Source organism: Emys orbicularis, chromosome 17 (assembly GCF_028017835.1).
Source record: "Emys orbicularis isolate rEmyOrb1 chromosome 17, rEmyOrb1.hap1, whole genome shotgun sequence".
Taxonomy (NCBI): Eukaryota; Metazoa; Chordata; order Testudines; family Emydidae; genus Emys; species Emys orbicularis.
Window position 1 is genome coordinate 1172440 of NC_088699.1, and position 27969 is coordinate 1200408.

The window sequence follows — 27969 nt, forward strand, 5'->3', positions numbered from 1 at the left end:
AAATTGTTTTGATACTTTTAACTCTTATGAATTATGATGACATAGACCATGCAGGTACCTAGAGGGCCCTGAGGATTTCCAGCCCAGCTGCGCAAAGACAAGGAGTTTCAAAAAGCTAAGATGATTTTCTAAGTTCACACATCAGTACTGTGGGAAGGACAACCCTCTCCTCCCTGTTCTCATCTAGGCCACGGCCCCATGCTGCTGCAGAATCCTCTTCAGAGCTCCCTCAAGCAGCCACCTGTCAACCGATCATCCCAGCAGAGGGTGCAGGGAGAAAACAAAGCCCTGAATTCTGGCCTGGAAAGGCCTTCCTTCCCTGCCGTGTCCACTCGGTCTCCCCACAGCTGTCAGGTGGTGTTATAAAGCAACTGCGACCACCAGGAAAGCCCAAGAATCTCATCTTGAGAGGACTGTAATTGTCCTCCATTCCTTCAAACAAGATACTGACGCACTCCTGTCCACATCAGTGCTTACTCTCCGCCGGCTGCAGTCCCTCCTCTCTGACCCCTGGGCTGCTGATTTCCTGGACAGCCTGCAGGGCACTGGGGGCAGGACTATTTCTCCTTCTCCCGCCACACCTCCCGGCTGGACTTGAGGAAGTCACTGCGCAGTAAGCGGTAGAAGAGGATGATGTTCATGGGTGTCATGATGGCCATGCCCACTGTGCCCACAGTATATGTTGCCAGCGGAATGTTCTCACGGTTTAGGACCAGCCAGCGTGTCATCCAGGCCAGTGTGGTGATGCGAAACACTACGTAGGTGCCCAGATTTATGATGCTGTTGAGGCGGTAACAGGTGGTGTGCACCAGGTTGGCCATTAGCAGGATCTGTCGCAGATGCAGGAAGATGGAGTTAATCTCTACAAGCAAAGCCACAAGAGCGAATCCAATATATTGATGAACCAGCACTGCCACGCTAAAGCAGATAATCACCTGAATGTGAGAGAGAGAGAAGAAGGGGGTTACACAGCAGTCTGATCTTCTGCCCCAGGGCAGGGAAATGGTGAAGTTACCTGTCAGAAACTAGTTCTCGGCCACCACACTCAACAAAGTGGGACTGATGGAGGCGAAAGAGGCAGTGGCTGCCATGCAGGACTACACCCCCCAAAGTCTTTCTTGCCTGCTGGTAGGCCTGGCGCTACCAGGTGCAAAGGGGACATTTGCCTTTCCCAACTATCTTCCAGGGGCCCAAAATCATTGTCAGAAAGGCCAAAACATGTACAAAGTTATCCACTGCTAAGCAGTGGAACAGCAGCAATTTGGTGAGTCTTCACCCTTTGTGTAAATCAGTGCAAAAGACTGAAACAGCAGCAAAATTTTATTTTTGTAAACTCTTAAAATCCAAGATTTGTCAAGGGTCTAACTAGCCCCTGGACTCCTAGAAGGTTGCTTGTTTTTTAAATAGAGACATCCAGGGACCCCAAAATACCACCTGCCCAATAAGGGACCTTACGACAGCCCTCCTGCAGGGCTTAGAAGCTCTGTTCTCATGCTGTAAACCCTGCAGGACCCGGATTCCCATTACTTTTCCATCCCATTTCCATTAAGTCAATAGCCTGCTGGTATCATCCCATCCCTTTGTACAGTGCTGGACAACCTCTTCTGATGTAAGCTGAACAAACAGGCAAGGAAGGGCAAACCAAGGTGCTAGGCCCTCAAGACGGAAGAGGAGAAAAGAACACCAGGAGCAGCTACTGCAGCCAGAGACCTAGCCCTGCATTTATGGCCTGGGGAATGTTGTTTGGGCCCCAAGCAGGGAAAGTTGGCCCCACTCAACAGGAATTTCCTAGCACTCAGCAAACAGGAAAAACAGCTGAGCAGCAAGATGAGAAGGGAAAACTCATAGCCCAGGGCTGCAGTTAGTGGTAGAACTAAGCAGCACACAGAGGAGCTCAGGGAGTTCCCTCCATCCCACCCCCACCCCCGATGCTCCCATGACGAACTCACTCGCTCAAGAGATTAAGGAACTTTGGTGCACTATGGACAGCCCTGCAGCCCCCTCACTGAAAAGTTACAGCCACTCAAGGAAGGAAATGCCAGGCGCAAGTCACACAAGGCGAGAGACGCCCAATAGAAAGAGGAAGACTGGGCACTGCGCTCTTCCCCAGGGGACAGGGATGAGCAGCTGCAAGGGTGGAGAAGTAGGAAGGATTTCATGCTCCTTGTTCCCTCCAGAGGTCATGGGGAAGAGAGATCTGTGTGCCTGAGAGAGAGTTAGGGCCCCTACCTGTCATTTATTCCATTAATGCTGCCCTCTGCACTGGCTCTTTAATGAGATTATTTGCTTCCTGCCGGTTAAGCTCCCTGGCTTGGCCTGAATTAGATGCATTATTGCAATGACCTTTTGACCCATCCAGCAGCAAGCCCAGATGACACAGCAGGCAGGGCCCTTGCAGGACCCTGTGAGAGGAGCAGGTCTAGCCACTGCACCAAACCACCCTCACCTTCTGGAGTCCACCAAGCTCCTCCCATAGGTTCCAGCACAGCACCTTTCTCAGATCTGCCTGCCACACCCTGCCCCCTACCAGATACTCCTGCTCCTACCCTGCACCCACAGAGGGAAATGCAAAATGCTTGTGAGCTGTTATTCAGTCCATTCCTCAGCACCCTCCCACTACAGTCATTAGGGACTGAGGTCCCAAACAGCCAGGCAGGCACCATGGTACAGAGTTACTGCCCAGGCCCTGGTTCACCGTCACTGGAGCTCCCCACTGGCCTCCGCATTTACCTCTGTATTCTCTCCCCCTACTGCTGGGTAAGGAGTGCAGACAGGGCTTAAATTCTCAGAGTATTTCCCAGAGCCCACCATGCCCCCTCCCCCCCATTCGCTACAGGGGGTATCATGGGGCTCAGGGCTTCAGCTCAGCAGGGGGCACCCTGAGGCCCCGCATGCCCCCGAAACTGCACCCCCCCCCCGAGGGCCACGGTCCCCCAGTTGAGAACCGCAATAGCATCAAGCTGGAGTCAACGTTTGAAAATATTTACCGGAGCTCCACTCTGGACAGCTCCAGCTGAATTTAAGCCCTGAGTGCAGGTTTTACTGGCTCTTCTGTGTTCTGGGCACAGCCTGAGCCCATAGCCAGTGCAGGGAGGGACTGGTGGGGGAGAGATGTTGGGGGACAGCTGATGAGGGGCAAGCAAGTTGTTTGGGTTTTGTTCTGCAGTTCACACGCTGGAGCGTGTCAGCTCACACAGACCCCCAAGCCCCTTTACTAAGTGCCTGTGCCTAGGGAGATCAGTGCGCTTAATGGAAAGAGCTGAGTCCCCCACACTGGGAACCTGAACTCATTCAGAGGTGAAGAAGTGAGATTCCAGGAAAAGTACGTGGCAGGAACTGGTGCAATGACCTCTCTTGGCAGAGATTCAAGTTGTGTGAAGCAGATATGGGATGGGATGGGCTGCCTCCCATCCTAGCAGAAAGCACAGGTCACTGTTTGTATAACGCTGGATTTATTAGTTATGAAACAGCCTCAGCCTGGGAGTCTGCAATGAGAACAACCTTCCAGCCTTCTACTTTCTCCACCCCATGGGATAGTCCCCAGCCCAGTGCTGCCAAGACACCACCAGACATCACCCTAGGCTCCTTCTGTGAGCAGAAGGGGCTGCTCCCCTGGCACTAGAGCACCCCCAGTTTTACTAGAGGGAGGGGGACTGGGTGAGAGTGATGCAGAATGCACACAGATGACACAGGCTCATGCGCACATCAAAATTAGCGTCATCAGCTTTAGTATCAGGAGGGACTCACTGTAAGAAAAAATTACTGCCTAGTGTCTTCCTCACATTTGTTCTTCCTTCTCTTGCCTTCCCCCTTCCCTCCACTCCTCTCTGCCCTTTCTCTGGGTGGCCTGAGGCCTCTTTCCCTCCCTTTCTAGAGAACACTTCATACTGTCAGTTGATTTTTGCTGTTCCCTTTTCCCTTGGACATTCTTCTCTCTGATGATTCAGGACCTGAGGGGCACATTCGCCACCCTGGTTATTGGCCCCTTGATAGTTAATAGCTGGAGGAGTGAGACTGGCACATCTCTTTACTCTTCATTCTGAAGTCCTTCCTTTCTCCTCACTTCATCTCACTATTTCATCTGTCCCGCTACTGTCTCCCTCTCCCAGACCCCTCAAGTTTACACGCCCCCCCCTTCTACCCTGCCCAACTCAGCAGAATGTGTGAGAGGGCACTGCATATTCTCTCACTTCCCCCATGCAGAGGTGGAGACGGAATTCAGGAGCACATATTTTAGAACCTAATGGGGGCACCCCTCCTCCCCATCCTGTTCCTCATGGCTGCCGTTAGCCTGTTAACCCAGAGTGAGGAGAAGCCCTAGCCCAGGGGACAGCAATTGTAATTACCCTGATCATCTCCAGCCACAAGGATCCAGGAGTGTCATGCCTAGTTTCAAGAGCAGTGAAGCCAAATGCAGACATTTTGCACCAGATAGAACTAAACTAAAGTATTCCAGCAGAAGCAGGAGCTGAACACAGCTCCCTCCAGGCCTCGAGAATTGTCCACATGAGGCCATTGGGGATCAGGATCTGCCTCAGTGAACTGGTCAGATGTCCAGTCCCTGCCAGCCAACTGACTGATTTGTCTTCAGAATAGTAAGGCCATGCACCCTGAACTCCTTCCCATAGTGACAAGTGGAGACTCACCACCGAGTGATGGAAAAGCAGCTCCCAGGACTGGTGAAGCTTCTGATTACACAACATATCCACAAAATCTTGGAGAAAATATCCTGTGAAAGAAGAGAGTTCCCATCACCAGGAATCCCCATAGCAACTCAGTGCCACTTACCACTCCAGAGGAGAGAACTGGGTGTGAGCTCAGTGCAGTAGCCCCAGAAGGGCTGAGTGCTGAGATATCATGGTGACGAGCACGGTATAAAAACCCACACCAGAGCCAAAGAGCTCTGCACTTGAGGAGCCCTCGGGCTCTGCGTGAGCTCCGTGCTACCTTCAGGAGTGCTGGGACCACAGATCCCAGGGTAAAGAAAAACATATTTTGCATTTCAGGTACCTCCCATGATTCAAAGATGTTGGAAAGGAAGATACCTACTAGATCATCCCGTTCATCACCTTAGAAATGCATGATCGCTCCCTAACACACCTCTGCCAGTTTCTTAAAACTGGACTAGACGTGCTCGCGTGTCTAATGGCTTTCCTGGCCTTAGTCTGCACTCTGCCAGGACTGTTCCTGGGAAAACCATTGGCCTCACTCTCCTCCCCACCCAAACCCCAGCCGCTGCACCTAGCATCCTTCTCTATTGCCTGGGCCATAGCTTCCATTGCCTGGCTGTCACAGTCCCTCCCTATCCCCAAGGGTTTATGAACAAACAGAAGCATATGACACACTCTCTTGAAGGAGTATGGTCAGTTTCAGCAGTACCTCCTGGAAGGGGCAGGGAAAGGAGACACCAGGGTCCCATCCCAGACTGGGTGTTTTGGGGGAGGAGTGTCCCAAGTAATTTTCATACAAGTAATTCTGCGCATCTGGAATTACCAACCTTTGGGGGTAGGCAGACGAGAACTAGACACCCCAATACACAATCCCTCCCCACCCAGCAAAAGAGTTTGTTAGTATGAACTGTGGGGTTAACGTAACAGCGTAGCAGGAGAAGGCAGGGGGATCCATAGCCACTTGAAAGTTCCTGTTCGACTCCAAGGACCACCCCCCATTAGAAAGTGTGAGCAGAATCTGAGTGTGGAGCCCCAGCACACTGAGACCCTGCAGGCCTTGCCACCAAGCTTGGAGCCCAGGAACCTGTGTCTGGGAGTCAATGGCACTGACACCTCACCCATTCCAAAAACATCAGACACAGGAATACTGAGCAAGTTGCAACCTCAGTCCTCTCCACCCCCACACAAGGTCTGTGTTAGCTTCCTTTGTGGGTGAGGAGATGACCGAGAGGTGAAATGACTCCAAGGCCAAAGAGGGAGTCCAAAAGTCCAGGATCAGAACCAAGCTCTGTGCCCCTTTCACCACACACACACAGAGCATGCATTATCAGTTCAAAGCTGTCCCAGCGCCCCACAGTCTAAAAACACAGACAGCAGCAGCCCTGGTGTGACCTTACAACCGAGCAGGGCATCAAAGCTGCCCTCCCACTCTCTCCCCACATTTACTACAGGCACCCCTCTCCTCAATGAAAGCCCCTAGCTGATGGAACCGCTGGACAACTCCCCACACCTGGCCACTACCCTCATATAAAGAAGGGCAGCAATCAGGGTTGAGGCTTTGTGCCTAGGGTCTCTACCCAGTCTGGAGTCAGTAACTTTTGTCTCTAGTTCTTTAAGGTGCAATGCTTTGGTAGTAACTATTCGGACAGTGTTCTGGGTCTTGTGGTTAGCAGATGGGAGCTGCCCAGCCTGTTAGCATGCCTTCCACCGGTTCTGCAGGCAAAGCAGGGAATACAGAGCAGTGCTGCCACTACCTCACCTCATGGAGGAGGGAACAGTGGGGATGGATCGGCAGAAGGAACTCACTGTCCCTGCTGAGAATGGGGCAATTGTTGGCTTAGGGTGATCATATGCCTGGAGCAAGAAAGAGACATCACCAGACCAGGGTGGCCCAGTACCAGGCAAGGCTGCATTTACTTTTTTGTCCCCAGAGATTCAGGGGCTGTTGGGATCTCACCAGTGAAAAGAAAACCAGATCAGTTACAAGTCAGAGAACACTGGACCGGAGGACAAAAGAGGAACTTTCAGGCCAAACAATCACAACTTCTTATGGTGGAAGACAAAGGAATGTAGAGAGACATGCTCTGTTTGCAGCTCCCGCCTGCACACCCCAGCGAGAATTGCTCTGGGCCAGTCCAAGGGACTTTGCCCTCCAAGGAACAAAGATCTATCCAGACAATTAAAGCCTGTACACAAACTTGCAGCCAGGGCTGGCCTTCCCCAAGACCCCCAGCTCCTGCAGCAGCCTGGACACGACCAGCGCAAGGTGGGGACTCTCTTGGAATGAGCTTTCAGGTTGGCACACGAACACCTGTTTTGCTGTGGGGCCACTCGGCCAGAAATGGTTCTCAGATTCCCATCCAGCCGGCGGGGCTTGCCTTGCTCCAGCCCAGGCGCCCTCCACAGTGGTCCCAGCACTCCCCATGCCGCACCAGGCAAGCCCGGAAAGTCTCCCTGTGCCAGGGCATTGCCCCAGCCGGTGCCCCCTGCTCCGGGCTGGCACCCGCAGTTAGCAGACGAAAGAAGAGCCGCCCAAACCCGCCGCAGAGCGGGGCTGCCCTAGCCTAGCCCAGAGCCGGGCCAGGGCAGGTGCGGGGTGCTGCGGGGACTCGCTCACCTATAGATACCGAGACCACGCTGTGCGCAGCCGGGGAGTGAGTTCCGATCAGGTCCTCCGCCATCTGCGGGTGGAGATAGAACCTGCCGGGAAGAGAGCTCAGGGTGAGAGCCGAGCCCAGCCCAGCGACACCCGCATCGCCCCGGCCCCCCCGGCCCCCGCGGCCCCCCAGCAGCGCCCCGCGGCCCCTCACCCCAGCAGCGCCCCGGCGCCGCTCAGCAGGCTGTGCGCGAACGAGGTCCAGATGTTTCGCCACTTCCAGCGGTTGCGGAGCGCGGGGCGCGGCGGAGGCACCAGCCGCTCCAGCCCGCGGTTCAGCAGCCGGAACGCCGCGAAGGAGCCGCCGACGAGCAGGAGCCCCGGGCTCAGCCCCATGGGGGCAGCAGCCGAGCTCGGTCCGCGGCGGGAGGCTAGTGCGGGCCCTAGACCGGGGTCGCCGCCGGGGCGACGTCTCCTTCCCCGCGCTGGGACGCGCCTGGCCGCGGGCAGCGACAGCTTCGAGCCTTGTGTAACTTTCTTGTAACCACCCAACAAACTCCCGGTCCCGCGGCCTCCCATTGGCCCGGAGCGGCTCCGCCCCTCCACGCGGCACGCAGGCCCCGCCCTAGGGTGTGCCCGGGCCGGGCCGGGCATGCCCGCTTGGGCACCGCCGGCTCTGGGCGCCGCGGGGCACGAGAGGGGCTCTCACGCCCGCCCTGAAACCGCCCGGCTGGCGCGTCCCCTTCCACTGTCCGGCAGCGGAGGGGATCCCGGCGCTGGGGCTCGTTGCTATGTGCAGGTGGCGTGGCACCTAGGGAAGCTACATGGCATCTCCGCGATTCCCTGGGAGCCGGGCCAGAGCCCACGCTGGAATTATTACTCGTGTCTCTTCGGGCAGTGTCTAAGGACCGACCAAAAATGGGGCCTGTGGTGCTAGGCGCCAGTCCGTGCCCAGACACTGAGCCCCTTTGGTGAGGCGCTTGGCCCAGAGAGATTGAGAGTCTCCCATCATAGACACAGGTGTGGGGAAAGGGCTCTAACACATACACATGCACATTCTATTCACATTTGCAGTGTTGCCAACTCAGCGCTTTATTATGAGCTTCCTAATCTTTGGTCTTTTTCTTATAGCTCCAGTGCCTGCAGCCAAATGAGTCAATGAGAACTTAAACTTTCCCATACATACAGTGTGTTTCTAGCCCTCATGGTCATGGGGAAATAAATTGAAAACATGACCTACAAAACCAACATTTATTATTTTAGAAAACCTCACAAGTTTTAAGACAAGCTTATGATGTTTGGGGGCCTGGCTAATTTCCCCCCTCACATTTAGGGTTGGCAATACCATAGGGATTGGGAGGACCAGCCAGGGGCACAGTCAGGGTCAGGACTCCATTGTAGCAGGTGGTCTACAAACGCCTAGACACGATTCCTAAAGAACTTTATGAGCTAGGAAGAAAGAGAAACTAGCGATACTATCTGATGTTGAAGGACTCTTTAGCTATGTACGGTTACAATGAAGTATTTTCATTTCATCTGTCAGCCTGCTCCATTGGCCCTTACCACAGCTCTGTACTCATGTGCTTGTGAACAGGCAGCTTCCTTCATATATTACTGCCTTCTTTTAGTATATTAATAGAAATACAAGGCACTTGTAGCATTCGTCCAGGTTTGGCTAAACTCTGTTACATGCTGAAGTGAGAATTGGGGGTAAGTCACCTTTTCCAGAAAGAGACATCTGGGAAGATGTGACTAGACAGGGAAACTTTGTGGCATTCCAGCTATGGACTGAAGACCCTGCGCACGTCTGCTTGGAGTGCGCCAGGTTGCAGCCCCTTTTCCGTCTCCTTCAGAACCTTCTCCTCTGGTTCTGGCTGCACTTTCCCCCACACCTCCTGATTTACGCATGCCCTAGCCATGTGCTTAGAGTTGGAATAATAGTAAGTTGCTTCCATATGGAGAATTCCCATCCTTCCTTGTCCTAGTTAAGCACCCTTTTTCTTTCCTAACCATAACCAGTACTCCTCTTCCATCTCCAGTATCCAAGAGAGGTAGCAAGCAGATCTGACATGTCTTCCTCACTGGAATGCCACAGTGTCTATCTACACGCAAACTGTATCGAGGGACTAATTTTACTGAAGTTGATAATAGCTTTGGGTCTGGAAGGCCCATGCCTTTTTCCTTGTGGGAAGTCACTGCTGCAGAATAATCACTGATACTTAAACGGACACATCCTGCAGTAAAATTGCTTCACACCTGGGATCATAGCCAAAGGGAAGAGCCCCAAAACTGTTTTTGTTGGCACTGTGAGACATAACCTAGCACCTATATCCATCTCCTGGGCTTATATAGTCTGTGGACCAGGATCATTAGTTAGAGCAGATGTGGAATTGGTCTTGGAACTCTTGAGACCAAAAGAAATATGTACTTACAGTTTTGCACATGACAGTGCACTTGCTCTCTCCATGGTAAAATTAGTGATTGTTCACAAATGGAAAATATGGGTCCAGATCCTCTGGTCCAGCCAAGCTGAGCTAAGTTTAGGACAGAAATAGGGAAGACCCAAAGATGACTTTAAAGTGGGTGCTAGTTTGGTCCCTGGTGTAAAGTAGAGCAGACTGAAGGTCTGCTGGAAGAGCATATCAAGTGGGGTCCCGCAGGGATCGGTTCTGGGTCCGGTTCTGTTCAATATCTTCATCAATGATTTAGATAATGGCCAAGAGATACACTTATAAAGTTTGTGGACGATACCAAGCTGGGAGGGGATGCAAGTGCTTTGGAAGATAGGATTAAAATTCAAAATGATCTGGACAAACTGGAGAAATGGTCTGAAGTAAATAGGATGAAATTCAATAAGGACAAATGCAAAGTACTCCACTTAGGAAGGAATAATCAGTTGCACACATACAAAATGGGAAATGACTGCCTAGGAAGGAGTACTGAGGAAAGGGATCTGGGGGTCCTAGTGGATCACAAGCTAAATATGAGTCAACAGTGTAACGCTGTTGCAAAAAAAGCAAACATAATTCTGGGATGTATTAGCAGGAGTATTGTAAGCAAGACACGAGAAGCAATTCTTCCGCTCTACTACGCTGTGATTAGGCCTCAATTGGAGTATTGTGTCCTGTTCTGGGCACTACATTTCAGGAAAGATGTGGACAAATTGGAGAAAGTCCAGAGAAGAGCAACAAAAATGATGAAAGGTCTAGAAAACATGACCTATGAGGGAAGATTGAAAAAATGGGGTTTGTTTAATCTGGAGAAGAGACGACCGAGAGGGGACATGATAACAGTTTTCAAGTACATAAAAGGTTGTTACAAGGAGGAGGGAGAAAAATGGTTTTTAACCTCTGAGGATACGACAAGAAGCAATGGGCTTCAATTTCAGCAAGGGAGGTTTAGGTTGGACATTAGGAAATACTTCCTAACTGTCAGAGTAGTTAAGCACTGGAATAAATTGCCCAGGGAGGTTGTGGAATCTCCATCATTGGGAATTTTTAAGAGCAGGTTAGACAAACACCTGTCAGGGATGGTCTAGATAATACTTAGTCCTGCCATGAGTGCAGGGGACTGGACTAGATGACCTCTTGAGGTCCCTTCCTGTCCTATGATTCTATGCTCAGCTGCCCAGAGCCTCCAGATGCCAGCAGAGGATCAGATGGAGTCCGCAGTGTAGCAGACATACCTCCCTTTTTCCTGCTCATGCCCCTACACTGGTGAGTGGGAGATGTGATGGGGCATAGGTGGAAAGTAGTCCCTGTAGGGCCCAGTATCTGGGTTGTGGTTATCAGAAACATTCTGCTGGAAACTTTGGCTTTTGAAAGTTAAAGGCTTGGGGACACGTTGGCTCAGAAAGAGAGGCAAACAGTTTTCTATTCCTCCTCCCCAGCGGGTAACTGCTACACCAAAGTCAAAGTAGTGTACAGCCTGGCCTGCAGCTGGCATGGTGGGTGGGGTATGTGGCATGTTGGTGGCCAAACTCTCCCTCAGCTCTTAATTGAACATCAATCACCTGGAGCCAGGGGTCTCATCCAGTCAGAGGCAGCACTTTGTAGCTAGTGCTTGCTTGTCAGATTGTCAGAGGTGCTGAACACCTGAGACTCTCACTACGAGCTCGCAGAGGCTCAGCACGTCTGGAAAATCAGACTGCATGGTTACAGGTGCCATACAAATACCTCAGATATCAACAGCTTGCCAAGCAAAGTCCTGAGTAATACAATATACTGTGCTGGGCCTTTGCAAAGGCTCAGAAAGAGGCTAACGTGACCCCAAGAGATGGAGAGAAATTGCATTTGTATAGTCTTGTTTTTGGAACTATTTTGCATATGATGAAATATCAAGATTTTATACCATCCCCCTCCCCAGCTAGCTGATAAGCCTTTGTACTTCAGTTAGCACTTTTCAGCTCAAGTCAATTAATTTAATTAGCTACAGCAGCAGAATAATTATAGAAATTGGACTTGAACTCTCACTCAGCCATTCCCCCACAACCTTCCCCCTCATTACCTATTAAAGCAATGACACACTCCAGCCTTCCCAAAGGGGGAGGAGCATAATGCCTGGTTGCCAGGATACAGACCTCCTGTGACTTGTGACTGACAGGGATATTGTGTAACTTGTTGAGAGCCGCAACCCAGATGTGCGTTGGCTGCAGGAGACAGGGACAGACTTGTCTCTCTTGAGAAGTGAATGCCTCAGTTCCACACATCAGGTGCAATACAGGAGGTTGCAATTTCTCGGTTCTGGTGGGAAAAAACACTTCTGGGCTCATGTGAGTATTTATAATGCCTTTCTGTAGGTAAATGGAAATGATAATGACATCTGTGTTGGGTGGGTGTTTAGGGTGACCAGATGTCCCGATTTTATAGGGACAGTCCTGATATTTGGGGCTTTTTCTTATATAGGCTCCTATTACCCCCTACCCCATGTCCCGATTTTTCACACTTGCTGTCTGGTCAGCCTATGGGTGTTCCATTGCCAGGCTTTTGAGGTAGCTGTGGCAGGAGTTAAATTGTTGTTCCTGTAAGAGTTAGTTGCACCTCTTTCTGCAGTGAATCAATCTGCTTCTGTTTCATCTCCCTTGATGCACCAACCACAGACCTCACTTCGAAGCAGCTTCGCTGCCTGCTCCAGGGACTACTCCCCGGAGGAAAAAAATTGATTTAATCCCACAGGCCTCTGCTATCTACTCTGTCTCTAGTTTACTGATTACCAAGACAGCAGCAAAACTAAACAGCCAAGGCTCCTAAGTACTGCTGGGCAAAAAAATTTGACCAAAACTTTTTTTTAACTGAAAAATGCATATTTGGGTTGACTGAAACATTTTACAATTTTCTGTAAGTTGTGCCAAATTGTTTTGGCCCCCCAAAAGTCCAAACATCTTGATTCTACATTTTCAGAATTAAACTCTTTTTTTCTATTCAAGATGACTTTTTGTTTTGAATTTTGCTTCAATTGTATTCCAAAAAGTAAAACAAGATAAATATGAAACTAAATAAAATGAATCGTCGAACCAGCATTAAATTTTCAACTGTTTTTGTTTCAATGACAAATGCTTGTTTTGGACCAACCCAAATGTCATTTCGTATCGATGTTTCAGGTCAGCTACAAAACTGAAAAATCAGTTCTTCTCCCAGCTCTACTCCTAGGTTCCTTTCAGGCTATAAGCCCTGTTTGGTTATATTGTGGACAGCCTAGGTCACTGTTTGCACTAAACAACTAATACGTGTCACAGGTGCGACACTTCCATTTAGACCAACTACTGCAGCAATCTTGGTGTTGTGGTGATTGTGCTGTAATCACCTGCCCTATTGTGCTCCCTGCTTCCTCTCCTCCACAGTCACAGATAGAATTCTATCTCGTTTATGAAGGAGGTGGGCAAGTCTAATGTCCTCTTCCAAGCCAAAACTCAGAACCAGTACTTCATCTTCATCCTCATCCTCCTTCACCTACCAGCTACCTCTGCCACAATCAGCTCTTCTTGAAATCTTGTCCTCCTTTGGCTTCCCTGACTCTGCCCTCTCTTGGTCACTCTTTCAGTGCGTCCTTCAGAGGATCCTCCTCATCTACCCGCTGACTTTCTGTGGGACCTTCACAAGGCTGCATCCTTGGACCCCTTCTCTACTTTATCTCCCTCTACACCTTAAGCCCATCTGCATACACAGATTCAACTACCACATCTATGCTGACAGCTACCTCTCTACTCCCAAGCTGTCTCCTTCTGTTTAAGCTAAAATCTCCGCCTGTCTCGCTGACTGCTCCTTGCGGATGTCTAGCCATCATCTCAAGCTCAACTTGGCTAAACCAGAGTTCCTAATCTTTCCCCCTGCCCCAGCTTTTCAAGCAGTCACCACTACCTCCTTGTTTGATCACTGTGGACAGCCGGGAAGCTAAATATTCTAAGTCCATATTCCCCTGCTTCTCCCAGACTTTTGGAATCTTCCTTGAATGTTCTGTAGTCCACCTGCTCCCTACCATCCATGCACTCCAGATCTGGTTGCCCCCTTTCCTCCTTCCAGCAGCCAGAAGGCGAGGCTATGGCATACCACCCTAAGTTCTGCAGGAAGGCATCCTGATTTTTGCAGCAAACTGAAAATGCATCAGAAGTCTAAAATATGTGGAAAAACTTCCACAAAGAAGCATTTCATAAGACAGTGAATGCTGTTATACAGTAGATCATGCAATGAAAATTAATTTTCTGGATATTTTTCTACGAACGTCCCACCACCACAGAATTTCCAGTTTGCTAAAGGCCTGAGGGGGCCTTGTGACAAATTTTAGTTTCCATGTGCCACAGAATTCAATGGGCTGTGACGCAACCTACATGGAGCCCTCGTCATACCCCCTGCAAGCAACGGAGTAAATAGAGAAATTCCAGTGCTCAGCATCAGTCTGTACCACTTGCTTAAGACAGAAGGATGTGCAGGAGCAGACTGGCTAATTCTGCATTTGCTGGCCCACTGCCATCCGACAGCTAACAGGGCTTTCAGCCAGCTGTGGTAACACAGGGAGCATTCCCACTGCAATGGCTTGCAGAACCAGCTACATCCTGGCTCCAAATGCAATTAGCCGGCCCCACCCCATTCAGTGAATCAGCAAAGCCCAAACAGGCTGCAGTAGCTTGGTTTGCTCTGTGCCCTCCCCGTGGCTGGTGCAAATTGTAGGAAATTACCCAAGAGAATGGCCCAGCCAATCAAAGGTGCGGGCATGGGCAGGGATGCTGGGGGGCCTCTAGGCTTAAGAAGGGTGTGTATCTGGGCCCCAGCCAGAGAAGCATTTCTGAGGGTCCTAGGCCTTGTCACGTGTGAGTGACCAAAACTGAGCGAGTCAGGCTGTGTGTCCCGCAAGCAAAGCACAGACAGAGCAGCAGCTGCTGCAGAGAGTTTCTTACCTGGAGTGCTTGTTTGCAGCAAAGGGCAGCACCAGATGCATCCTGCTGTCTGAATGAGGATGACGCTGTGTCTGGTGGGCTGGGGGAGGGGGTGCGTCCCCCTGCCCTGTTGCTCCCAGGCCCTCATTCCCATCACCCAGCGGCTGGGCTCCATCCTGCCCTGCCCACGGAGGCCTGGCTTTCTCACAGTTCCCAGGTACCCACACCTCTGTCTGTACCATCACCTCAGGCTGTGAGCGAGGCCTCAGCCTCGCCCCGCCCGCCAGGGCTGAGGCACTGGTCCTTCTCACCTACGCTCTCATCCCAACTATCTCTCCCAACTGCAATGAAGCTTTCTGTGCCCCGGACTTGGGGGCCTGCCTGCTCTGGGCCCAGGACTGGGGGGTCGAGCCAAGGCACTCCTGCTCAGAATGGCTGTACCTGCAGTTCTGGCCCCTCTGTTTCCAGAGGAGGCCACGCCTTGGGGTAGGCAGTGCCGGGTTTACAATGGCACCAGGGCCGGCTCCAGGCACCAGCCCACCAAGCATGTGCTTGGGGCGGCGCCTGGAGGGGGGCGGCGCGGCGCGGCAGGGCGCTCTGGCCCGAGAGCGGGGCCGCGACTGGGCTTGCCGCCCTCCCCGCGGCGCTCTGGCCGCCGGGGACAGCGGAGCCGTAGTGGGCTCGCCGCCCTCCCACCGGCGCTCCGGCAGGTCGGGGAGAGCGGAGAACCGCGGCGGGCTTGCCGCCCTCCCACCGGCGCTCCGGCCGGTCGGGGAGAGCGGGACCCCGGCCAGGCTCGCTGCCCTACCCCCGGCGCTCCGGCCGGTCGGGGAGAGCGGGGCCCCGGCCGGGCTCTCCGCCCTCCTCCCGGCGCTCTGGCCGCCGGGGGCTCTCTGCCCTCCCCCTGGCACTCCGGCCGGTCGGGGATTGCGGGCCCGCGGCCGGGCTTGGCGCCCTCCCCTGCCGCAATGGGGGTTGCGGCCGGTGGCTTTTTTGCCTAGGGCGGCAATGAATGGCACCAGTGGCGCCATGGAGCTGGGCCCATGCTCAAAAGGGGCCCCGGCCTGCTCCGCTTGCACTGCGCCAAGACCCCACCAGCCCGCTGGCTCCTCCCTGACCATCACTTGCTCCTCTCGGCCTGCTCGCCAGCCGACCAAGCACTCCTTTCTGTCTCCTGGCCGGACCCCAGCGCACCTCCGGCTCTGGGCAGTCTCTGCTTCCCACCACCTGTCGGGCCCCACCTGTCTCCCCGGAGCTGAGCCACCTAGGACTGGTGCAGAAGCCTGGCCAGTCTCAGTCAGTTTGGGGGAGACAGTGTGGGGGGATTGGCTGGGCCCCTCCAGGCAAGTGGGTCCTGATGGAGCCTGGCCGGGGCAGGCCCTGGCCTGGCTGATTGCGCTACTCCAGAGGGACCGGAGTGATTCCCCGCCTCAGGACCAGCCCTGACTGCACTGCCGGCTCAGTCCGGCAGATAGAGTCACCTCCTCGGTGAGTGCAGCCGGGAGGCAGGGCTTGGGAAGTGGGTCTCTGAGGGGGGTGCTGGGCTGTGAGGGGCAGGGAAGATCTTCGTGCGTTGGGGCACTAGGGAGTGGGGGTTCTGTGTGGGGTGCTGGGTAGTTGTGGTGGGGCTGTGGGCAGGTGGGCACTGGGCAGGGGTGGTGTGGTGCAGGGCGCTGTGCATTTGTGGGAGGGTTGGGTGGGGGTGCTGGGCATAGCGAGTTCAGGGGAGCTCTGGCCATAGGGAGTTGGGGGGGGTGTTGGGCGGGGCGGCTGTGTGGCATGGCATGGGCCCACCCCCGACAGGAAGGGACATGCTGGCAGCACAGGGCCGGGCAGGACACGCTGCGTCGGGCAACTGCCGGTTTGTAAATAGTGCCCTTGCACAGGGCTGGGCAGAGCGGGGCCGCCCTGCGCCAGGCTCCATTGCCCCCGTGGGGGCCCACAAATATATTTGGCGCCGGGCTCAAAAAAGGTTAATCCTGCCCTGGGGGCAGGGCCAGGGAGCAGGGAGATTTGCTGAGCACTGGCTTTAGGAGACCTGTGGGGTTCGGGTTCATTGGTGGGGGAAGGTGTAACAGAGGATGGGAGGGGAACAGGGCCTGGGGCTGCAGTTGTGGTGTCACACTCCCAGGGTGCACCATCAGGCTGAGACAGGTCTGCAATCTGCCAGGCGGCCTAGAGAACTATTCCCAAAGTCACTCTGGGGTCTGTGTCTTCATGCTGAGGTGCATCGTTACATGGTGATGAGGTCATAACACAGATGTCACGTCAACAACTCTGAGAGCAAAATGACCGAGCAGCAGCCTTCCCAGAATGCTCTGCTGCAGCACCCCATTCCCATCCCTGACTCCTCTCTGCTCTGTCTTCAGCCAGCCAGCTGCTGAGACCGGCGCCCACAAGCATGGACACTGAAGACAGCATCACAGAGCAGGTCTGCCAGGAGTCAGACGTCCAGGATGGCGAGTGAGTGTCGATCGTGGCAGGCTGGGGGTAATGTGAAAGGCCAGTTCCCATCACCAGCACTTGCTGACAGACCTGACCCAGGCCCCCTCCAGCTGAACTCAGCCCAACCTCTGTGTGACACCCGATAGCCCCCCCAGCCCCACCCGCATCCCCTGCTGGCACCTTGCATTAGCACGGGGGGGGGGGGGGGTCCTGCCTCAGCAAAGCGGCCCCAAGAGATGGGTGTGCTGGGGGCTTCTGTTTCTGCTCTGCTCCTCAGCAACAAGGCTTCATTTATTCCTAAGAGGCGGCTTGTCTGGGACTCCTGTCACACAGGAGGGGGAGGCAGGTTAGGAAGAAGCCAGCCCCGCAAAAGCCCACTAAGAGAGGCTGTAGGGGGCCCGGAGCCAAAGAAACACCAGCCCCATTGCCGTGGTTTTTGGAGGCTCTCGCGGGACAAGCAAGGAGTCCGGTATGGCAGCTGCCCCCGGGTGGCCCCACGGTCTAGGCATTGCCTCCGCCGTCCAGGGGTCCAGGCTCGCCATGTCGGCTTGTGCTTGTCTCCTGCAGGCTGCGGGAAGTGGAGGTTGCAGGCCACACGGTGTTGCTGGTGAGGAATAAGATGGAGTTCAGTGCTGTGGGGAGCAAGTGCACACACGCCGGAGCCTCTCTCAGCAAAGGTAAAACCCGGCGGGTATCCCCAGCTGCCAGGTAAAGCTCAGGCCAGGGGCAAACGCAAGGAAGAGGCGACGCTGTCAAAGGAGACACTGTGCAGTGGATGGGCAGCTTCTCTCCAGGAGCTGCCGCTTTTCTAATGCTTCTGCCTAGCAGGCTGAGCTTCTGTCTCACTGCACCTCTGAGCGGAAGGGCAAGGGAAGCCCGCACTGTCGCCCCCAAGTCAGGGACAGCCCAGCCCCCCGGTGGGAAGTGGACCAGGATTCAACTGCTTTTCAGGGGGCTGCCTTGCAGTGCCTCAACAGGGTGTCATTGGCCTTGTCTGTGGCCAAGCGCCCACTGCTGGACACTCACCAGACGGTTGTGTTTGGCTCCCTCCCCACACATACCAGGGTGCTTTGAAGCAGGGGTTCTCACAAGAAATTTTTTGGTGGCCTCAGACTGCAGCCACCAGCTATGGCTGGTGGCCACTCTGATAATTTTTCCTAAAATACTCAATTAACTTTAGGAAAAATAAATAAATATGCACAGATACATGTCCAAATCACTGTAATTTATTTATGTAGGTTTTTTTTGCAGACTCGATAATAAAAATGTACCATTGTCTCTGTTCTTTACTGGACCTAAACAGAACAGAAACAAATAATGTGTTTTTCATGTTCTTGTCCCTTTTTGTTGCTGTTTCGTTTGCTTTTTGTGGTTGCTTATTTTTTTAAGACTTGCTAGGTAGTAAGTCTGTTTCTGTGAAAAGTGATATTAGTATTTTGTTAATATCACTTTTCACATCAGCAGACTTGCTAGCTAGCAGGGAGGCAGTGAAAAGTGATATTAACAAACATACAAATATCACTTTTCACAACAGACTTACTCAGCCCTGGCAAGCTGGGGGACAAATTAAACCCTGGATGGGGAGGTGGGTAGGGAGGCAGCTGGGGGTCAGGGGCGATGAGGGGGGGCGAGTCCGGGGACCAGAGCCCTTCAGCTGCGCAGCTGGGGACTGGAGCCAGAGGATGCAGTGGGGCCAGGGGTGATGTTGGGAGTGCGGTGGGGAGGTGAGCTTGGGGCCGGCAGTCACTGCCACATGGCTGGGGGCTGGACTGCGTGGCCCCACGGCTGGAGTCTGAAACCCTACAGCTGGGGGTCAGAACCAACTGCTGCACAGCCAGAGCCCAGGGTCAGAGGAGGCAGCAGGTTGGGGGGGGGCGGGGTGAGTCTGGGGCCAGGATCAGGGCTTAAAGCCTGTGGCCAGGGGATGGAGCCTGCCGCCACACGGCTGAAACCTGTTGCCCATCACCCCGGATCTGAAGCCCAAACCCCACCGCCTGCCTGCTCCTCCAGCGTTTGTGGCTCCAGAGGGGGACAGGGCCCACCCCCTGCTGGCAGCCCTGGGGGAGCCTGCTTTGCCACCCTCATCACCACCCAGGAGGCCATGGCCACACGAAAAGCCCCTGGTGGCCACATTTGAGAAACGCTGCTTTAAAGCCTCCCTCCTTCTGAGTAGGCTGCAGCACTGACTGTTTGGCCTCTCGGGCTCGCTTCCTGGGCACACGGTGTCTGTGTGGTACCCCTTCACAGAAGTGGGACCTCATGTCTGGCTACTCTAGCCTCCCAGGACCATTGCTGACCCCTCTCCCACTCTTTTCAAGAGCTCCCACCTTGTGGGCACTCTGGTTCACAGCTTACCCTTTTAGAGACGTGCCAATGGACGCAAACAGACACCTTTGCACAGGGATTTTGGAAAACAATCACTCTTTACTGGGCTAAACAGTTACACCAGCATGCCATTTCCTGCCTCAGTTTCCTCACCACTCTCAAGCATTCTGTGGGAACTGGGCAGTCTCCTAAGGAGTCCAGGGTCTTTCCTCTCTCCAGTACCTCCTGCACATGGCTTCTCCTCCAGAACATAGAGTCGCTCTCTCTACGCCCTACAAGCAGTGGCTTTCTACACCCTGAAATGCCCTGTGAGAGGCCCTTCTTTTTATAACTTTGTCCCCTTTGTCAGCTGACCTCCAATCAGCTTGAATTCCCCACCACAAGGTGATCAGTTGCCTTGTTACCAGCCCACCAGGTAAACTGGTGCTTCTGAGCAGTAGTCAGCTCACTGACCATGGGGGCCTCCACTTGAATAGAAGACCTAATGGTTTAACAACACACCATTGTTAGTCCTGTGTCAACACCTCTGGAAATTTCAGCCCAAGATGGAGGTAAAAAGACAGCAGAGGAACCAGACCAGCCTTGCAATCCAAATGGAGTTTGCAGTTTAGTCTAGATACATGTAGAGTCCATAATATCAACCAGAATTCATAAGTTGTACACAGGATTCCCCAAATGATCTCCCCCCATACAGTACTTCTCAAGGATAGTGAAGAGGTACACAGCGCTGCTTCGCAACACCCAATGAGGAGAACAAGAAATCCTGAACCCAGTTTGCGGACGTGAACAATTTACCCATGGTACATCACCTCACAGTCCGAGCTGGGAATAGACTCCAGGAGTCCTGACAACAAGTTCTGTTCTACACACTAGACAACACTTTCCTTGGTGTGTGACTTGCAGGAGTCTTGGCGGGTAACAGACTGCGCTGTCCCTGGCATGGTGCCTGCTTCAATATCAGAACTGGAGACATTGAGGAGTACCCAACTCTGGACTGTCTTCCCTGCTTTAAGGTGACATTATCCTTGTTACTTTCCATTCTACACCCCAGCTTGTTCTGTCTACTCTGTATTTGCTCCCCTTTTTGCCTCATCCATTACAGTCCCAGCCTGGGCCCTGGCCTCACCAGCGATTCTGCGGAAGTGTTAGAATTCTCTTCCCTGGCCACCGCTCTCCACAGTGGTTACTGAAGAACTGGTTTTCCGGACCATTTGGCTCTAGGACCTAAATGCCTTTTCAGAAGCCTTGTTAGGCCCCTTGCCCCACATTGACTAGTAGCGCTTTTGAAAGGAAGAAGGATTCTCACAACTCTCTGAAGACAAAGCATGTAACACTTCTGTAAGTGCTAGCAGTGTCTGTTTGAGCTGCTTTGGCATTGAAAGGTGCCTAAAGGTCACTCTGAGCTTGTCAGGTGGAGCGCGGTGTTCTGTGGGCTTGGGTGATCAGCTGGATAGAAGAGTCCAAATGTGACCTGCCCAAGCCTACCTTCCGCAGAGGGGCACTAGCTCTCTTCACTCTTCAGAAGAGTGAAACACGAGACCGTCCAGCACGCTTTCTTTTTCCCTTAGGGCTGCTCTAGCTTTTTGCCTTAGGCCGAAGGCCCTGGGTTGCTTCTTTGGCATCAGGTTGCCTTATTAGTTCCACATCCTCATCGTGCCTTCACTGAAGACCAGCCCACCTCCAGTGCCCACCCTCCTCCTTAGTGCCACTTGGCCCCAGAGTAACACAGGCTTTGGTAGCAGCCAGCTCCTGCAGGACACACACACTCCAAAACAAAGACTCCTCAGTAAATTCCCAGCAGCCTCAGCTATGCACTGAAATCCCATTCTTCTTCGGTCTTTGCAGGTGCGAGTGGAAGACGGGAAGGTATTTATTACTGCAAAAAAAAAGGTACTGACCTCACCTGCTCTCACTGAGTAACCACAGCAAAGGTGGTCCAGGGACGTTACCATTGTTTGAATAATTTCTTCTTTTCTTTCTGCCAGGACCTTGAACGTGACCGAAAGCTGAAGGCCATGAGTGAGCGATGCAGGAGCAACGAGAACACAATGCTGCTCCTGGGTGGAGGTCAGTGAATCAGTAGACAAGCTCTGAACACAAGCACCTGTGCTTTGGTCATGTAGTTTGTATGTCAGCCCTTTGGGCACATGCTGGGTCTGCTGGGCTCTTCTCCAGGGGCACCAGTGGCGCGTTCCTCCTGCATGGCTGGTGAGTCGTGCCAGAATGGGTGAGACTCATGTTTCTCTCCCAGGTGCAGCTGCACTGGTCTGTGCAGAAACACTTCGTCAGGAAGGCTTTACAGGCAGGATCATCATGGTAACCAAAGAAAAGCATGTCCCATATGACAGGACCCAACTAAGCAAGGTTTGTGCATGGCCAGAGCTTCTCTTAAGAACTGCGATTGAGGGGATGGCCTGGGGAGGGCAGGGGGAGGACAGGAATTAGTAAAAGCTTCAGTCAGAGAACCACAGTCAGAGCTCCAGCTGCCTCAGCAGAGCTCCATTAGCTAGGGCTGTGAGCAGAGCCTGGTTACATTGTTCAGCAAATGTCCCTGACCCACTCCCTATAGTGCCTCCTCGTGGAACAGGCTTGGACAGAAGCAGTTCTGAGCCAGTGATCTTACCCCATTCCCTGCAACCCCCTCCTGCTATAGACATGGTTGGCTTGGGGGGAGGGCAGTTCGATTTACTAATAAGAAAACACATTGCCCATTGTGAACATTTCCCATAAGGAAACTCCAGGAATCCAGATTGCAGCTCAGGTGCTGTTAACCTCTTGAACAGTGTGATTGGCTTTGTGGAGCTGCTCCTCATTCCTGTTGCTTTGCTTTACTTCCAGGCGATGGATAAGACACTAGAGAGCATTTACCTGAGGCAGCAGGACTTCTTTGAGGCTCATGGCATAGAAGTTTGGACTGACAAAGAGGTGAAGGAGCGGCAGCAGCTCACCTTTATCAAAAGATTAGTCCTTGTCCCTAACACTGGCCTGGGAGCAGGGGACCATTGCTGCAGAATACTGTAGTTCTCCTCTAGAATGGTGGGTCTATTAGTCACTCTGCCTGGGCACACATAGTGCATCTTGGGAGTCACACACCGAAGTCGGGTTTACCTGCTGGGCACTGCTGTACATGTTTTGGTGCATTGGTACATGTGGGTAAGCTAGTTGCAGACAGGCAGCAGTCGCATGGGAGGGAGGTGACTTTAGAAGGGGGCATATGGCACACTGGAGGTTTGGGATGGCTGGCTCCAAACTGTGAACCGTAGCATTCTCCCACCTTGTACTTGGGTGCAAAGAGCAGACTGGGCTGGGGGCACACAGGTCCCTGCATGGCTATGCGCTACGTGTACTTAGCCAGGCTGTGGAACGGAGGAGTGAGCAGAACACTGCCCCATGCCTTTCCGTGCTGCAGGTGGTGGCCGTGGACACGCAGGGGCAGAAAGCCCACTTCCAGGATGGGGCCTTCCAGAGGTACGACCAGCTCCTCATTGCGACAGGCAGCAGGTGAGAAAGCGAGGCAGCCATGTGTTTGCTCAGCACAGGGGGCCTGAGGGGGGAAGAGTGCAGCAGGCCTTTGACCTCGTGCTCACAGGGGGAGAGGGCAGGCACAGCTGCCTTTTAATAAGCACGGCAACTGTAACTGAAGTCTCCCCTCCCACAGCCCCAGGCAGCTCCAGTGCCCCGGCTCAGACTTGGAGAACGTGTGTTCCCTGCAAACCCCAGAGGATGCTAACAGGATTCTCCACCTAGCAACTGGCAAGAGGGTGGTGATTCTAGGCGCTTCATTCATTGGTACGAGACTGGCGTAGCAGCTGCCTGACTTCACACAGCGAGTCAGAATAGGGTGGGGTCAGATCACTAATTGTAAGCCGAGCCTTGAAATCTATTTTCACTGTGTGCTGATTAACCAAAGGCCGTTTGCCAAGAGCGGCTGCGATGCTCAGTGGTGGGTGGCCACTCTGTGCTGTTCTGTGCTGTGCATTACTCTGTGGGGGGTGCCCCACCCCAAGCCATTCCTCTGGAAGCACCAAAAACTGCAAACAGCACTTGGACCTGGGGGAAGGGGATTTATTTTATGGAGGTGTCACCTCATCCGTCAGGAGTGCAGGCTGCCTTGTTCAGCACCGTCTGGGAGAGTGGGGGTTTGCTGTGCCCTGGGGAGGCAAACAGGCCTGAAGTGCAGCTAGTGGGGTGCATAGGGGGATGGAGAAGTCTTTGCCCTTCCTGGTACTTGGATCCCTGGTGAATCCCAGAAAGACTCAGGATACTAGAGAGTGATACTTGTATAAAAGCAGGCAGCAGGGGCAGTATCTCTGACACACTTCCCACCCCCATGGGTAAAAGATTTCCAGCTTCATCCCTATTTCCAGGGAGAAGGCTGGTGCCGGGGGTGGGGTACTTGTGCCAATTTCACTGCAGACATACATGTTCCTTGTGTGCAGGGATGGAGGTTGCTGCCTTCCTTTCAGACAAGGCCAGCACCATCTGCGTGGTGGGAAGAGAGGAGTTCCCCTTCCAGGCAGTGCTGGGGCCTCAGGTTGGAGGTGTTGCCATGAAGGTATAGTTAATAGCGGACAGAGAATGCACACAGATCCAAGTGGTGTGGAAGCCCTACACTGCACACACACAGTCACACAGCGAGCGCAAACCTCCCACCCACTCTGTGCCCAAGACACCACACTTACCCCTCCCTACCCACCTTGCACACAGCTCACCAGCTTGGACAGCTGATGCCTCATGTGCACCCACATGGGCTATTCCCAGCCATCCCTCCCTAGCCACACTGGTCTCCTGTCTGCCCCAAGCTAATATTCCCGCCTTATGTGCTAGGGCTCCCCTGTCTGAGCACAGACTGGAGGCGTGGCTGTTCCTCCATCAGCTGTAGGAGATGCCAGCTCTCTCATCCACAGGACCTGCTTGGGAAGGTGGGGTGGTACTCGGAGAACCCTAGTGGGCAGCTATCTGCCTGGGTTTCTGGAAGGGGAGGAATGTGTAACTGTTGAATTAATCAGGGATAGAACATTGATGAGAAGAGCTATTTTGGGCTGGGGTAATTCCTCTTGTTTCAGATGCTGCAGAATAAAAGAGTGAAATTCTACATGAAGGCTGAAATCTCTGAGCTGCAAGGAGAGAACAGAAAGGTTAGCAAGTCCTTAACACCAGCTCCGCACCTGGACTGCTCCCAAAATCTGCTTCCAATCTGGGCCTATACCGTTCCACTCCCATCCCGTGTTCCTTCCACAGCCTGCGTAATCTCCAGTCTCCCAGGGCACTAAACTCTACACTTGTTTCACCTACACAGGCACTAGCTTGCTCTCCACTGCCCCTAGGATCAGAGTCTGCTGGGCCCAGAAACATGGATTGGGTGGTCCAGGTTCTGGGGAAGCAAAGCACCATAGTGAGGGCAGGCTGGCGGGGGTGTCTGGGGGGAGGAGGTTCTAAGGCAGCATCTCAGTGAATGGTGTTGCCTCTTTCCTAGGTTACAGAGGCCGTTTTGGCCAGTGGAGAGAAGCTACCTGCAGATGTGGTGGTGGTGGGAATAGGTAAGAGACTAACCAGTACACCTTTGCTTCATGTAGACACCGTCCGTATCTATGCTGCCCCTCACCTTCCAGGACCTCTGCGTATCCAACACTAGATAAAACCCAAAGCAATGCTGCCCACTGTAAAACAGAGCCTGGCTAGCTCACATTCCAAGACTAACTCCCAAGAGAATAATTACTCCCTCTACCCTAGCCCCAACCAACCCCAGCCCCCCGAGATACCCTGAGCAGGACATGCTTGTGACTTGATTGCCTCACATTCTCCCTTCCTGTAGTGCTGCTCCAGGAGTCCCCCCCAGGGATCCGTTCTTACACTCATTGTGCCAGTTACCAAAAGACCTTGTCCTGCTTAGAGCTGGGGTTTGATTACCCCTCCTCAAGCTCAGCCAGCCCCCGGCCTGTACCCCTCATGCAGCTCTCATTGTCACCCTCACCTCCATATGCTGCGGTTTGTTCTTACTGTGCTTTGCCAACTCCAGCCCATGCGGGATTGAATGATACTTAAACAGCTGTGCTCCCCCCTGCACTGGCCTACATGAGCTTTCTTCACGCTCCTGCCACACCTCTTGCATGTCTTCGTCTTTCCCCAAGGTGTCACCTCCAACTCAGGTTTCCTGAAGGATGCTTCAATTGCTATGGACCATGGAGGCGCCATCCTGGTGGATTTGGTGCGTAAGTTCCTGCGAGGCATGCACACATCACGTTTAAAGTGCCGTGCATTCTAGGTCACTAATCACCCCCTTCTCCCCTCTTAGTTCATGCAAACCAATGTCCCAAGAGTCTTTGCTGCTGGAGATGTGACTTCATTTCCAGTCACACTGTTCGGTGGGATGACCGCCACCATCCGTCACTGGCAGATAGCACAGGCTCATGGTGAGGGACTGCAACAGCATTAGCACTATCTGTGTCTGCCTCCCTTCCCAACACAGCTGGAAAAACAGGCTTGAGAAATGGTCACAAGGCTGCAAGGCCTGTGCCTGGGGCAAGTGGGCTCCAGGACATGCACAGCCACTACCTATGCACCAAACCAGCTCCACTGACCAGCCCACATGCCACGCAATGGGGCCAGCTATGACCAAATGTCAAAGGGAGGGAGGGGAAGGGGTCATGCACTTAGAGGTGGGTAGCTGCTGCTGCCAGCCCGAGTCAGTCATTGGAAGCAATATCCCACTTCCCACCTTGAGCCAGGGCAGGAGACAGGCTTCAAGATGAGAGAGCTGATGAACCTGAAGTTTTAAAAGTCTCCCGTGAAAGTATCTTCTGGAAAAATACATTCTCCCCTCCTGGGGTTTTCTGGGTCGTTTCAGGTCACATTGCTGCTTTAAACATGCTGAAGAAGCAGAAGGCATTGAACACCGTTCCTTTCTTTTGGACCTCGCTGCTTGGAAAAAGCATCCGCTATGCAGGTGGGAGGGGAGCAGAAACCGCCATCCCCCGCCCCATACCTGTGCAAAGCTAGGTGCTCAGATACTACAGGGATGGGGACCTTATAAGCACCCAGACAGAGGTTTGAACCATTCTCCAAGTCAATCAGAGAGAGTGAGGGTGAGAAGTCCCCCACCCCCAAGCCCCTTCTTTACTTTGGGGAAGCTACAGCTGAAAGCAGAAAACCCAGTGTCAAGTCATAGCCCAGGACATTAGGGTCAGAGGTCGTCCCCAGAGGACAAGGGTCACTCTCTCTCCCCTTGGCCACAGCCAGAGCCCTAACTGCATGGAACATGCAGCCCAGCTCTCACCTCAAGGTCCTTCCACTGGTCTACTGAGCTGTCTCCCCCCCAACACCTGCAGTTATTTGGTCATTGAGCTTAAGGGGCATGGTGGCATTGGCCCAGACCCAGGCCCCACTGCATCTTCTGTGTTTGCAGGCTATGGGAAAGGATACACAGAGACTGTTGTGAAGGGAAATCTGGAGCAGCTGAAGTTCTTGGTCTTTTACATCAAGTGAGTGAATCTGTAGCCCAATTAGCTTGGAACTCTTGGCAAGTCAGAGCCAGATCCGGCTAGTGAATCTGCCAAGAACTTACTCTTCCTGTGCAGGATACAGCACCGATGTCCATGGTGCTCGGGGGGATGGTCCTTGGCAGTACGGCAGGGGGCATGCTCCACACCACCCTTCCAAGAGTGTGCACAACAGGGTTGCCGTCCATCCAGTTGCTGCATGGTGTGGCAGGGGCATGGAAAGGAGGGAGGAACAGGCCACCAGAGAAGAAGATTGACAGATCTTTCAACAGCCTCCCTGGTTTATAGAAAAGCTTCCTTTTGAGGTTCAATATTAAAACTGTAGGGTCCCAGGATTCAGAGACTGAGGCATATCAGCCCTGGAGAGAGGAAGGGAGAAGTAGGAAGCGGGATAGCATCTGTTTTCACTCTACCCGACTCTTAACCCATTCAGCGCTTGATCCCCATGGGCACTGTGCACTTTAACAGACCCGCACTTTGCCATGGACAGCCTCCACCGTCTCTGCCCATGGGGATACCAGCTCCTGCCCAGCTCAGAGCCGATCAGAATAAAGCTGGCCCTGGACCAGCAGTCCCTTAAGCTCTAGGAGGCTGCAGTGCTCTGTCACTCAGGGGTCTGGAGGGGAGAATATCTCATTTGCTGAGGCTTTTCTCTTTCAGGGATGATTATGTGATTGCCGTTGCCAGCCTGAACTTTGACCCCATGGTCTCCCTGGTAGCCGAGGTCATGTACTCTGGCAGACAAATCTCAAAAGCAGAGGCCCAGTGAGTAATTCAACTGACCCACTAAGTTCATGCCCCATGAGGTTACCGCTGCCTCGTTAGCATCAGCCCTGCCTGGGCCAGAGCACTGTCACAGGCAGGCCTTTACTCAGCATCCTTTCTTCTGTTGCAGGTCCTCGGATATAACCTGGATGAAGCAAGCCTAATGCGAGACTGCCTGGGGGCTCGATAACACCCCCACAGGCATAATCATTTCCCATACCCACGTCCTCCCGCTTCGGAGAAATAAAAGCCAGCATGAAACAGAGCAGGAGCCCTGCTTTTCATGTCTGCAATCACAAC

General features: G+C 53.2%; 2 protein-coding genes across 2 annotated transcripts; one reads left to right on the top strand and one right to left on the bottom strand.

The window, feature by feature from the left end:
• Positions 1 to 557: 557 nt before the first annotated feature.
• TLCD2 (TLC domain containing 2) lies at positions 558 to 7662 on the bottom strand. Its single transcript, XM_065418396.1, has 4 exons — positions 7481 to 7662; positions 7288 to 7370; positions 4647 to 4729; positions 558 to 935 (listed from the first exon to the last, which is right to left on the bottom strand). Exons 1-4 carry the CDS (start codon positions 7660 to 7662, stop codon positions 558 to 560), a joined length of 726 nt encoding a protein of 241 aa, XP_065274468.1.
• LOC135890919 (apoptosis-inducing factor 3-like) lies at positions 6750 to 27969 on the top strand. Its single transcript, XM_065418394.1, has 19 exons — positions 6750 to 6936; positions 17005 to 17098; positions 17648 to 17757; positions 20309 to 20418; positions 21251 to 21295; positions 21391 to 21472; positions 21657 to 21769; positions 22244 to 22330; positions 22815 to 22906; positions 23064 to 23194; positions 23845 to 23960; positions 24472 to 24543; positions 24882 to 24945; positions 25537 to 25613; positions 25701 to 25818; positions 26253 to 26351; positions 26811 to 26886; positions 27565 to 27669; positions 27800 to 27969. The coding sequence occupies exons 1-19, from the start codon at positions 6750 to 6752 to the stop codon at positions 27831 to 27833; spliced, it is 1812 nt and encodes a 603-aa protein (XP_065274466.1). The 3' UTR covers positions 27834 to 27969.

Coding starts and splice junctions, on each gene's coding strand:
- TLCD2 (XM_065418396.1), bottom strand. CDS start 7,662: ATGGGGCTGAGCCCGGGGCTCCTGCTCGTCGGCGGCTCCTTCGCGGCG. Junction 4,730..7,287: donor CGTGGTCTCGGTATCTATAG/GTGAGCGAGTCC, acceptor CTTCTTTCACAG/GATATTTTCTCCAAGATTTT. Junction 936..4,646: donor TGCTTTTCCATCACTCGGTG/GTGAGTCTCCAC, acceptor TCTCACATTCAG/GTGATTATCTGCTTTAGCGT.
- LOC135890919 (XM_065418394.1), top strand. CDS start 6,750: ATGCTCTGTTTGCAGCTCCCGCCTGCACACCCCAGCGAGAATTGCTCT. Junction 21,473..21,656: donor AATGCTGCTCCTGGGTGGAG/GTCAGTGAATCA, acceptor TTTCTCTCCCAG/GTGCAGCTGCACTGGTCTGT. Junction 22,907..23,063: donor CTCATTGCGACAGGCAGCAG/GTGAGAAAGCGA, acceptor CCCCTCCCACAG/CCCCAGGCAGCTCCAGTGCC.